Below are 11,842 nucleotides of genomic sequence, written 5' to 3' on the forward strand. Positions count from 1 at the left end.
AGGTGAGAATTTGGTGCCACTTTACACTGACTGACTAACTCCTAGTGGTAGGAGAACTCTAGCATTGCCTAAAGGCATATATTCTGCTTCTCAAGAATACTTAGAACAACAAAAGAAAACCAGATGCACAACTTACAAGCTTATCACTGCCCTTTTTTACTCCTTTACCTGCAAGAGAGGTATAAAACTTGGTGAGTATTTAGACTGGACTTTAACCAACTGAAAAATACATTTTTGCACTGCAGTTCCTCTTCCAGGAGCAAGATAAACTACTGGACCTGCACAAGATACACTGAAATTGAAAATGTTCAAATACAGCTCTTCCTGAACCAGAATTCCTGGCTATGAACACCAGATATCAATGGGATGTGACAATTGCTTGTCTTCAAGAAGTCAAAGGTGTCTTCAGAAGACAAGGGCCTGAAGAACAGTTAGCATCTCACTGTGCTTTGGGCACCAGATGGAAGATGCAAGGACATCTGGAACACAGCCCCTAGAGAATACTGGCCAGCTGTAGGATGTATGGGGTTCACATGTATTTCCCTGAAGACAAATCCCCACCAACAGAAATTTGAAACATCAAGTCTGAAAGGAACAGAGCCTTATAATGATCCTAATTTTAGAATAGTAATGCACTACAACTATCTGGATAGGGCAATTAAATACTGGAACAGGTGTAGAGGGAAGTTAGTGAACTCTCCATGGCTAGAAGCTTTTACATCCAAACATGGGATGTTTGATAGTCTAAGAAATTATTAGTTTCTTAGACTTCTTCTTTCTCTTGGTCATTTTATAAAGATCACATTATCAGCTAAGCAGTCATTAAAAGAAAAAAAAACAGTAACTTTTTTCAGAGCTTGATAATCAGAACAGGAAATAGTAAGAATACTCAGTTTTCACAAAAGTTTAAATGTAGAGTCCCACAGAGGCCTTAGTTGCAGCCTGAGGTTGTTCAGAGAATTCACAGAAAACCTGGAAAACGAGACACTGTTGAGGGGAAAATGTTTGCTAATTATATAAAAGAGGCTATTACCATGATTACTATCATTATTTTTTTACAGAAATCCATTCTTTCTTTAGTAAAATAGCAACAAAGAGTGTGATGTTCTCTGTCAACAAACATAGTAAAGCACAAGGAAGAAAAAGGTGTCCCATATACATGCATGTGCTGGCTCCAGCCCAATGACTGACATTAAAAATGAAGGTTGGGAGCCAATGGGCACTGCTTCGTAAAAATACCAACTAAAGAGTCAGCCGTGGTTGGAAAGACAACAGGAAATTCAGGGAATTTTAGAAAAGCAATGTGAGACAACAAAGAACACCCTGTTATGCTCTATTTCAGACTCATGGTACAGTTATCCCACATGCAGTTTTGCTTTCTCTGATTCAGATACAGTAGGAGAAGGAAAAGAGAAAAGCAAGACATAGATCATAGATGTTTCCCAAAATTACCCAAACACAATCACAGTGACTTACCACAAGATATACTTTGCTGAAATGAGTTCAATTCTAGGTACAACTTACAAATGTAGGGATAAGGCACAAGATGGACATTCTCATGTTTGAATTTTATCTTTGATACTCGCTCCCATTTACTCAAATCTGAGAAGAATGGTAAGATTTAAAAACACAACACTAACATTTCAAAGGAACACGAGTCCTGAAGATATCTCCTAAAGCTTCAAAAGACACAGCACACTGCACATGTGCACAAAGGAGCAAATACAACCTGCTACTATGAACTTGTGTAACGCACTACAGGAAACACTTACCCAGGTTTACTTATCCACACTGCCCCGTCAGTCACCTGTATTAAGAGTGTTCTGTTCCCTTAACTGTGTTTGCCTTTAGTATTGGCACCCTCCTGCAAAAAACCATGCCAGGCTCTTCTAAACCTATGAATAAAAAAACCCCTCAGCAGTCTTCCCAATTAAAAAGGAATTATTTTAAAATTTTATTTTAAAATTTTATTTAAAAATTGAAAAAGATTTGGATTCATAGAAGCACCATCATTACTTCACAGTTCAAAACAGGGGGAAAGAGATAATTTACATGACAGCCACCACAGTTATAGCCTTTCCTTCATGTGAGTGCAGGTCTGACATCCAGGAGCTTCTGCTTGGAAGAACAAATGGTGCTGGACATGTCTCTTCACACACCTCTGATCTCAGGGAGAAAAAGGTGAAATGTATACTGTCAGTCCACATTTGCTAGCAGAAACTAACATCCCAGGGACAGACGATGATGAAACATTGATACAATCAGTTCCTTTAAGGACTGAAATTTCCTGCGTTTTGGCTTGAAGGACTCATAGCTGGTGATTAACAGAGTCACTCTACAGAGAGGAGCCTGACACACCAACTGAAAGACAACTCCTCATGCCAGGCCTCTGAGCTCACAGTTCTCTTCCAGGCCCAGTGCTGCCTGAGCATGTGGATGGACTTACAAGCTCTAGAAATACAAGTTTGTGAACCAAACACTCCTCAACACACAGGCAGAACTGGCTGAGCTTAGAGAAGCAAACCAATAATGGCTGGGTTGGCTGCCTCCTGTATAATGATGCTCTTGGCTACATTATCTTCCTGCCTCTAACAGGAATAGGTTGCTGTCGTATGTACCTGCTTCAAACAGAGAAAGAGGATGGCCTCATTCCTGTCTGCTATTAGGAGGCATAATGCAGTCTTCAAAGACAGGAGGGGAATGCCTTGGAGCTCTTCATGACTCCTGGGCACTCAGAATCACAGGAGGTGATGCCAGATCTGATCCAAAAGCTGACACACCTTTAAGATGGAAAATGCTAACATTTAACTGAATTACTTTTCTCTTCAACAAAAGCCTCAGGAGAGTAACTTCTTAACCCATTACACAACAGCAACTACAACAGAAATATGAAGTCATCTCTTTTTTCAAATTACTGTTGTTTTAAATTAACAATCTGCAGAATATGTGGCAGACACAACTAAATTCTGTCCAGTTGCACAAGCCAGAAGACAAAAATGAAGACCAATCCGTGCATTCTGATGAAAAAACACCTAGAAAGCAGAGGAGCCTGTAGTACAGCTGCTAGCTAGAATAATCCAATCTCAAATGCCACAGCACTTCTATATCAAAAGTGAAATCCCAGGAAACCACACTCCTCAAAAGCTGTGCATGCCAATATTCATGTATAGTATCAGCTTCTCTATGACCATGCTGTGCAACTGCACAGAGCTTTTACAGCACTGTCTGTGGACAGCAGCCCAACGCCTCTGCAAACTTTAGGGAAGATGGAAAAGATCTGCTGACTGGTCCCAAAGGAGACAAGATACAAGTCATTGAATCTTCTACGAGTAGGGAAGAAAGGATACATGGAAAGACAGTGAAGTGATCTGTAGAAAATGGATGTAAATCATCAAGATTTCCAAGGATTACTCGAAAAACTTCCTGGAGAGGCCAAAAAAATAAACAAAGGAAAAATATTAAAAACATCGTCACAATTCCACTGTCAAGTACACTTTCAAGGCTTGGGGAAAAAATTAACATTACTTTACAGCTTCTGTGAATTATGGAAGACCAGGTTTGAATTATGGAAGACCAGGTTCTATATACTCTGCTTTTCCTTCTCCCCTTCTCCTCCCCACTCCCTCCTGCCATTTTAGAGTGCACTGCACTGACAGACTCATAGAAATTTAGGTGAATGAGTATCTTAATCTAGAATTAATATAGAAGAATTACTATGGAAAAATGAGGAAAATTATATTTAAGAAGCTTTAAATTTAAGGAGTGACATTTCATTTTTCCAGCAAAACACACATAGCATTTACCTACTCTTCTTTCTCTGAATATTGACTCAAATCAGTTACAAGGGAACTGCAGTTAAGCCCCAACAAGCTCCTCCTCTACAAACACAAAACTTTTTCTTGTAATACCTTTTAATATTTTCAAAAGTGAAAAAAAATGTAATTCTTCCTATCAATTAAAATCAGCACATTTTCTTCAGTAAGGTTTTTAATGCTATTACTATAGTCTGAATATCTTTAGAAATTAATAGGAAGGAACATTTTTAAGCAGGCAATATATTTGTCTCAATTTCTTAGTAATGGCAGAGGCCTTCTTATGTCTCAGGAAGAAGATAATAACACAACTCATCAATTGTGACCATCAATTTGTGCTTGGACACAAAGCAATGGCATCCTTAAAAGAACACCCATGGGTTCCACAGCTGCAAGGAAAACACATGCAATTTAGCATTAGATTAGCCTCCATCAAGCCAGCCCACCAGTATTGCCACAGCTCCTGAAAAACCAAGGGGTATTAACAGCCAGTCAAGCCTGACAACTTGAAATTGATGGTCAGTTTTGAGGTTGAGACTAAAATCCTGAGAAAGAGCTCCTGGAAGAATCACTCTGAAGAGGAATCAGATAGAAACTGTCACTAACTCAACAGGAAATGTTGAAACATGGAAACAGGAGTTTCCATTTGTCCAATTTTAAGAGTCAGTAGCTTCTTTGGAATATTTCAAACAAAAGCATGACTCTTCTACACTAAATTTTGTCTGTTGAGGAATATTTTTCATTAATGTAATTTTTTTTTTCCACACTCAGACTCTCCAGGAAGTTCCCCATTATTCACACCTGAAATGCTGCATTTGACAAAATACTGTCAGTGCCATAACAAGCATTTGCTCACCTAACACCCATCTGAGGTCCTATGGACCTGTCTCAGCTCCTACCTCTGACTCCTTGGCAGCACTTTCAGTGAGACTGAGACTGGGAGAACTGTGAAACAAAGAGAGAGCTGGAACCATCCCAGTCAAAATGCAACAAAGCTACGTTTCATGTAAGAGTTTAAACAGCAACAAAACATAATTCCCACTGAACAGGAAAAAATACTTAACAGGCAGATTAATTCCTCATTTATTACTCTTAAAAAACATCCCTTATTCCAAGGATTGCTCTGTGTGAACTTTCTACCCACTTGTATTCTGTGTTTTAAGGTCTTGTATTAACTCACTACCACATGCAGTCAACAGACAGCAGGCTGACTTCTTGGCTTTAACACACGTACCTGTTGAAGTTGCCATACCGGATTTTAAACTTGTACACATGCCTGCCAGCATGAAGAAACCTTGTTTCGGGCAATGGATAGGTGAATGGTTTCAACGACATCTCTCTCCCCGAACGCCAGACTAGCAAAGCAGGAGAGTCAAAGGTTAAGTCCTAACCCCCCTCACCACATCTCGTTCTGTCATACGAAAAGATTACATGCAGGTTTTTTTCTCCAGGGGACATCAGCAGAGAGAACTCTCCTACCAGTCAGCAAAAGGCTGATCGGAGTGTCCGTTTCAATAGCGCCTATTTTTGAGCAGGATCCGAGGACAGACCTAGAGCAGACGGTCACCCCGTCTTCAGCTGTGCTGCCCTGCACCTGTTTCTGCCGAGGTCCCTGGAGCTTTAGTGGCCTCCCGCCCCGGGGCCGGCAACCCCCAGCCCCCTCCGCAGAGCCTCATGGGGCCCGCGACCCCCTGAGGGGGAGCCCCGGCTGCCGCGGATCCGGGAATCCCCGCGAGTCCGGCCCGCAAGAGCTCGTTGCTCCCCGCCCCCCCCGCACGTCCCCGCTGCCCCTCAGCCGCCGCCGCCGGCACCAGCGGCGAGCAGTGCCCGGCTGCCCCCGGGGTGGGGCGGAGAGCCCAGGCCCGCTGGAGCAAGGCCGGGCCCCGTTGCGGACGCCGGCCCAGCGTCTGCCCTGCCAGACGCGAGATGGCGCCGCCTTCCCAGAGTCGGGGGCGGCCTGAAAGGTCTCCGGACAACTCCGGCGCCTACCGACCCCCCTCCGCTCCGCGTCCACCGGGCCGGGGCTGCCGACTGAGCGGAGCCGAGTGGCGCTCAGCCGAGCCCAGCATAACCGAGCCGAATGGAGCCGAAGCAAGGCGAGCCCAGCCGAATGGAGCCGAACTGAGCCGAAGCAAGGCGAGCCCAGCCGAGCCCAGCCGAGCCCCGATGCAGGTAGCGAGGAGGGACGTGGCCCAGAGCGGGTCCGCAGCTCTCCAGCCCCTTTCCTCTGAGGGGTAGCGGAGCAGGACGTGGTGGTGGCGGATGCTGGAGCTGGGCGGGCTTGGGCTGCTGAGGTGGCATCTCAGATGAGACAGAGGCTCCAGCAGGCACTAGACCTGCCACGAGAGGGGCTGGGGTCGATCCTTAGCCACCACAGCACGTCTTTCTTTTCCTTTTCTGACTCACACAGCTCCTCTTCTGCTGCAGCCCCTGTTGTCCTCCCTTTATGTAACTGGAACATTTTATATACTACATCTTTTTAAGAAAGACTGGAATTGAAAGATCTTCCCTCTTCCCACGGTGTTAATACCCAGGGACTTACACAGCGTCCCTCGCCATCCACTCAGTGGGATGATCTCAAGTGCAGTTCCTATAAGCAGCTGCACGATGCAGCCCCTCAGCATTGGTAAAGACATGATGTAGAGAATAATTCAGCAGCTGCAGAACAGTTCGATTTTCACTGGTTTTGGTTTTAAGAAAAGGAAAATAAGCTTAGGGAGTCAGGAAGTGAATTGACATATGAATTTCATGCACAAGCAGGAAATCGATAACTACGGGGAAATGATGTTCAAGCAAGCAGATAACGCAGTGGAAAACAAGCTTCACTAACAAAGCTAAACCCACCCTTTTGGGTGCATCTCAGCAACAAGGGCTATGTCCTGCTTGAGCTGCTCTTCAGTAGCAAATGGGCGGCTCTAAGTTGGTTTTACAGTAGGATAGCACCCTCAGGAATCCTACTGCACTACTGCCAGATAAAGTGACCTCAAAAGCTGGAATCCAATTCATTATTTTTTAAATTGTCTTAGCACTACTGTGCTTCCTGATATCCTCTGGTCATTCCTGGAACACTGTATGCACCTCCCCCTCTTACCCATACTAGAGAAAATGCTGAGGGGGGAAGGCTTGTAGATGTAGTTCATCAAGTTTAACCCACAGCCACCTTTAATGTGTGCCTGTCTTTCCAACATTTTCATGTCCAAGATCAATATATTTTATACACTACGTTCTTGTGCTCAATATTCCATTGATAGGAATAAATGAGGAAAAAACCTGGTTCCATTCCCCTTCTCTAAGAAAATTATTATATGGTTTCTTTCAGCTGTACTCTAAAGAACTGAGATATGTGCCATGCAAAACTATTCAAATTAATGCCTAAGATGTTTAGGCACTTAGGAATTTTATTCCATTTTGTGTTTCAAAACAATTCCAGTAAACAAATATTTTTGGTAATAAAATAATAATCCAGTAATAAAGTATTTTTGGTTTATATAAAACACATGGTAAGCTCTTAAGGTAAGGTTTGGGCACAGGAAGTTGTCTGAGATTGACTTTTTGTGACAGCGACATGGCAATACTCTCTGGTGAGCAATTCCAGTATCTCCCAGTCCTGGCTGCTTCTGAAGAGAATCTGTGCCAAGGCAGCGGAAGGTACTTAGGCATTCTGAATATTTCTTTGTATATGCTCTGAAAAATGTCATTTGAACATAATATGTGGGAAACAGTAAAGGTAAGAGGACTTTCAGAAGCTGTGAAAATAGGCCTCAGAAGAGAAAAAGTAGAGAACTTAGAGCTAGCTGCAGCTGCAAAGCCTAAAAGTAAAGAAGATACAATATGCAAGGACATGAAACAATAGTTGAGTTGTTAGGCTTGGCTAAGCTGGACCTTAAGACTGCAGAAAAACAAGCTTACAAAATAGTAGAAGGTTTTAAGCTTAGTAATAGAGTATTACAAACTGTTAATAGAAAGCAAACAAGCATTGTTTGGAGGTGTACATGTGCTTTTAATGTTTGGCTAGAACAACTGTCTGTAAGCTTTAGCAATATGCTATTGCCTGCAAAACTTATAAAATGTTCTGTAACAAAGAGATTTTGGAGCTGCTTGTGGTAGACGTGAGCTTGTGCCATCTCCTGTGTCTGTAGCTGAGACTGGTGCCTGAAATAAAAGCTTCACCCGGTGGTCCCATCCCGTTTGTGAGAAAATTACCCTCCAACAGTAATACTTGAAAAACAGTGAATATGGCCAATGTGATAATTTAACAGTGTGACTGTATTTTTAATTTAAAAAAAAAAAAAAAAGTTGTTTTCCAATACTTTTGAAGGGATTATTATGAATATCCTCTAGACAGGTGGTAACGTCTTGCTCTGCCTTGGTAAGAAAACCCAGTGTTCTTCAGTCAGTTTAGCTTTTGTGGGCCTACTGTGTTAGAAAAAGAATTTGTTTCTTTTCAATGCTTGTTAGACCACCCAAAATTTTTTCTTCATTCTCTCGCTGTTATATACCTAGATGTGACTTATTTGAATGTGTTACCAACAAGTTTTCAGGTTTATCTTTCTGCAGGATTACTATGGAGGAAAAAAGCCTCAGATGGGAAATGCTTGAAGATCTACCAAAAACATTTCAACACTGTGCAGGAATGCTCAGACAGAAACTACTGTTGTACCAAAGATAGGCACGTGTTTACTATAATTTGTCTCTGAGAGGTAAATTCATTCACGTAAGGCTTTTAATTTCTTATGTATGTAATTTTTCAGTATGTAGCTGAAAAGACCAAGAATTTTGTCATTGTCTTAATCCATATCATAAACCAGAATCAAAATACTAAAATAAATGCAGCAGACTAGACACAACTATTTGGAAGAAGTTAGAAGTGAAACCAGACCTTTGCATATATTTGTTCTTGTACTATAGACACTCTAGAAACTGGATACATTAAAATTATATTTTAGCAACAGTAGAGTATGGTAATTTGCTGTAATCACAGAACACATAACAGCAATTACCTAATAGATTTTCAATACATTTTAGTATTTGATAAAGTTCTGTGTTATGTATGCAAGAATATAATTTTTAATGTTAATGCCATTGTCGTGGTTTTAAAACAGTAACTAAAAAATTACTAGAAAACTTATTTATTCCTTGCTGTGAGATGTGGATTAGAACAAGAGCAAAACAGGGGTAAAACTTAAAAGGAATAAAGAAAGTTTATTAACAAAAGTACAAGAATAAAAAAAAACTAAAATAAAACTTCCAGAAAACTCCTTTTTTTCTCCCACTACCCAACCATTCCCTTGTTTACATGACAACATAGAGACAAAAAACTTTGGAACTTTGGTGTTTAAACAGTCCCCAATTCCTGCTAGAATCTTTTCATCAGTCTCTGTAGAGAAACAGAAGTCTTCTTCTGCTAATCTATGGAGTTTCTCACGAGAAAACTATTTCTGTTATAGTTTTCTATTTCTCTGATGCCAGCTGACCAGAAATCTTGTCATCAGATTTTCTCCTTCCATTTCACATCACTGAAGTGTGTATGGGTCCATGAGTCTAGGGATGTCATTTTTAAGGATGAGTTATTCAAAGGCAAAAGTTCTCTTCATCTGTTTCTGTGAGCCTCCCTGGAAACAGAAGTTTTTTCTTTGCCTCAAGCAGCCTGTGATAGATTGGCATTTAAGAAAACAGAGAAACACCTAAGGAAGTTAAAACCGCTGGAGGCTGGTGGGAGTTTGTCTCCTAGCCAACAGCTGGCCATTTCTAAGAATTGACAGCAGTTTTAACCATTGAAAAGTGAGATCAACCTGTGAACACCACCTTAAGACCTAAGCCTGGGAATTTCTTTGTTTCCTGGTTGTGAAAGGTAACAGAGCTCCAGCTGGCTTCCCGTCCCCGGCCCAGCCCATGCGGCCCGGGCAGGGGCTGGGCTGGGCCCAGCGGCTCCAGGCCGGGAGATGGGGCCTGCGGGGCTTGCCCTGGGCTCTGGCCGGGCCAGGCCGGTCCCTGGCTCGGCTGCAGTTTTTGCTGTGACTGAACTCACCAGAGACTGCCGAGTAAAGAGAGAAAAAGCTCTTGACCTGTGGCAGGCTGAGACAGTGACCACACTCTCCAGAGCAGCCATGAAGAATCTTCCATTGCAGACAGCTCCAGCCGCTGCTCCGGCAGAGATCACAAAACCATCTACAAAGCCTGGGCAAGATTTTAACCTTTTCATTACCCAGATGAGACTTGCAGATTAATCCTTTTACCCAGAGAGAGAAAAAGAGAGTAATCAACATGTAAAGAGACTTTATAAACTATAAGAGACAGTAAAGAAAAGATTTAAACTTCAGAAAAGGTAGAGAATAAGGAGATGCTTTAATTAAGCTGAAATATTTTTCTGTTAAACCTATGGAGATGGACAATAGTGTCTTGAAAAAAACTCCTTTAATTCATGACAGAGTATATTGGGAGGAATAGAGTGTTTAAAGTGTGGATTTTGAGCAAAAGGTGGAGTAACTGTGATACAGTGAAGTGCTGGAACAGGGCGGGGAGAAGTAATAGTTGAAGATTTGGGGCCTTGAGGGGCAAAGAGAAAACTTCTGTTTCCAGGGAAGCTCACAGAGACAGATGAAGAGAACTTCTGCCTTTGAATAACTCATCCTTAAAAATGACATCCCTAGACTCATGGACCCATACACACCTCAGAGTGATGTGAAATGGGAGGAGAGGACTGATGACAGATTTCTGGTCAGCTGGCATCAGAAAAATAGAAAACTGTAACAGAAATAGTTTTCTCGTGAGAAACTCCATAGATTAGCAGAAGAAGACTTCTGTTTCTCTACAGAGACTGATGAAAAGATTCTAGCAGGAACTGGGGACTGTTTAAACACCAAAGTTCCAAAGTTTTTTGTCTCTATGTTGTCATGTAAACAAGGGAATGGTTGGGTAGTGGGAGAAAAAAAGGAGTTTTCTGGAAGTTTTATTTTAGTTTTTTTTTATTCTTGTACTTTTGTTAATAAACTTTCTTTATTCCTTTTAAGTTTTACCCCTGTTTTGCTCTTGTTCTAATCCACATCTCACAGCAAGAAAATGAGTAAGTTTTCTACTAATTCTTTAATTACTGCTTTAAAACCACAACACAGCCCCAAATCTTCAACTATTACTTCTCTTCTGTTCCACCACCTCACTGTATCACAACTACTTCACTGTTTTGTTCAAAATCCACACTTTGAACATTCCATTCCTCACAATATACTCTGTCATGAATTAAAGGAGTTTCTTCAGAACACTATTGTCTATCTCCATCGCTCTAACAGAAAAATATTTCAGCTTATAAAGCATCTCCTTATTCTCTCTTCCTCATCTAAAACTTAACTCTTTTCTTCACTGTCTTTGATGATTTTATGATGTCTTTTTTCATGTTGATTGTCTCTCTCTCTCTGGGAAAAAGGAGTAATCTGTACGTCTCATCCCAGTAGTAAAAGAGTTTAAGTCTTGGAAAGCTGCAGATGTTCATGGTGTGAGGTTTCAGTTCAGCAGCAGAAACTGCAAACCCAGTCAGGCCGGCCGGCTCCGTTTCTCTTCCCCCCGCCCTCTGCAGCCTTGTCCGGCCTGGACGGGGGAGGGGGAGGAGGCCGAGACAGAGCCTGTTACCTCTTCAGAATCAGGAAACCAAAGAGAGCAAGAGAACCCTGGCTTTACATCTTAAGGTGGTGTTCACAGGTTGATCTCACTTCTCAATGGTTAAAACCACCACCAATTCTCAGAAATGACCAATAATTGGTCAGGAGAAAAGACTCCCATCAGCCACCAGCAGCTTCAACTTCCTTAGCTCCCAAAGCTATCTTAAAGGTAAAGTCACCCTATGACAGCCATGATGTCACAATTATTTTATTTTGAGGAGTAATAGATTAAAATTGTTATTTATCATGGGTTTTACAGTCAGGAGTGGTAATTTAACCAAAAGTGTCGAAATAGTTCCCAAGCTGCATGTTATCAGCTTATTATTAGTTTTCTTTGAATAGCAGAAAATGAGACATACTTGATTTGTTATATATTGC

General features: G+C 41.7%; 1 protein-coding gene across 8 annotated transcripts in view; it reads right to left on the bottom strand.

The window, feature by feature from the left end:
* The window catches only part of LOC147651117 (membrane-anchored junction protein-like), a 29,388-nt gene extending 21,287 nt beyond the window's left edge, over positions 1–8,101 (bottom strand). For 6 of the 8 annotated variants that reach the window (XR_015275079.1, XM_086846548.1, XM_086846545.1 and 3 more), the window contains exons 1-6: positions 5,806–8,101; positions 5,047–5,167; positions 4,712–4,757; positions 3,348–3,423; positions 1,477–1,602; positions 137–168 (exon numbers count right to left, since the gene is read on the bottom strand). Coding sequence is in view for 7 of the 8 variants with exons in the window: in XM_086846548.1 (XP_086702674.1) it covers positions 137–168; positions 1,477–1,602; positions 3,348–3,423; positions 4,712–4,757; positions 5,047–5,167; positions 5,806–5,881 (477 nt within the window). In the remaining variant the exon portion in view is untranslated. Of the gene's footprint in view, positions 1–136; positions 169–1,476; positions 1,603–3,347; positions 3,424–4,711; positions 4,758–5,046; positions 5,168–5,291; positions 5,472–5,801 lie in introns of those variants that run through there. The other 2 variants (XM_086846547.1, XM_086846550.1) reach the window with 2 other exon arrangements.
* Between the last annotated feature and the right edge of the window lie 3,741 nt (positions 8,102–11,842).

The sequence above is a fragment of the Cyanistes caeruleus genome, chromosome 11 (assembly GCF_971803275.1).
Source record: "Cyanistes caeruleus chromosome 11, bCyaCae1.hap1.1, whole genome shotgun sequence".
In the NCBI taxonomy this organism is placed as follows: domain Eukaryota; kingdom Metazoa; phylum Chordata; class Aves; order Passeriformes; family Paridae; genus Cyanistes; species Cyanistes caeruleus.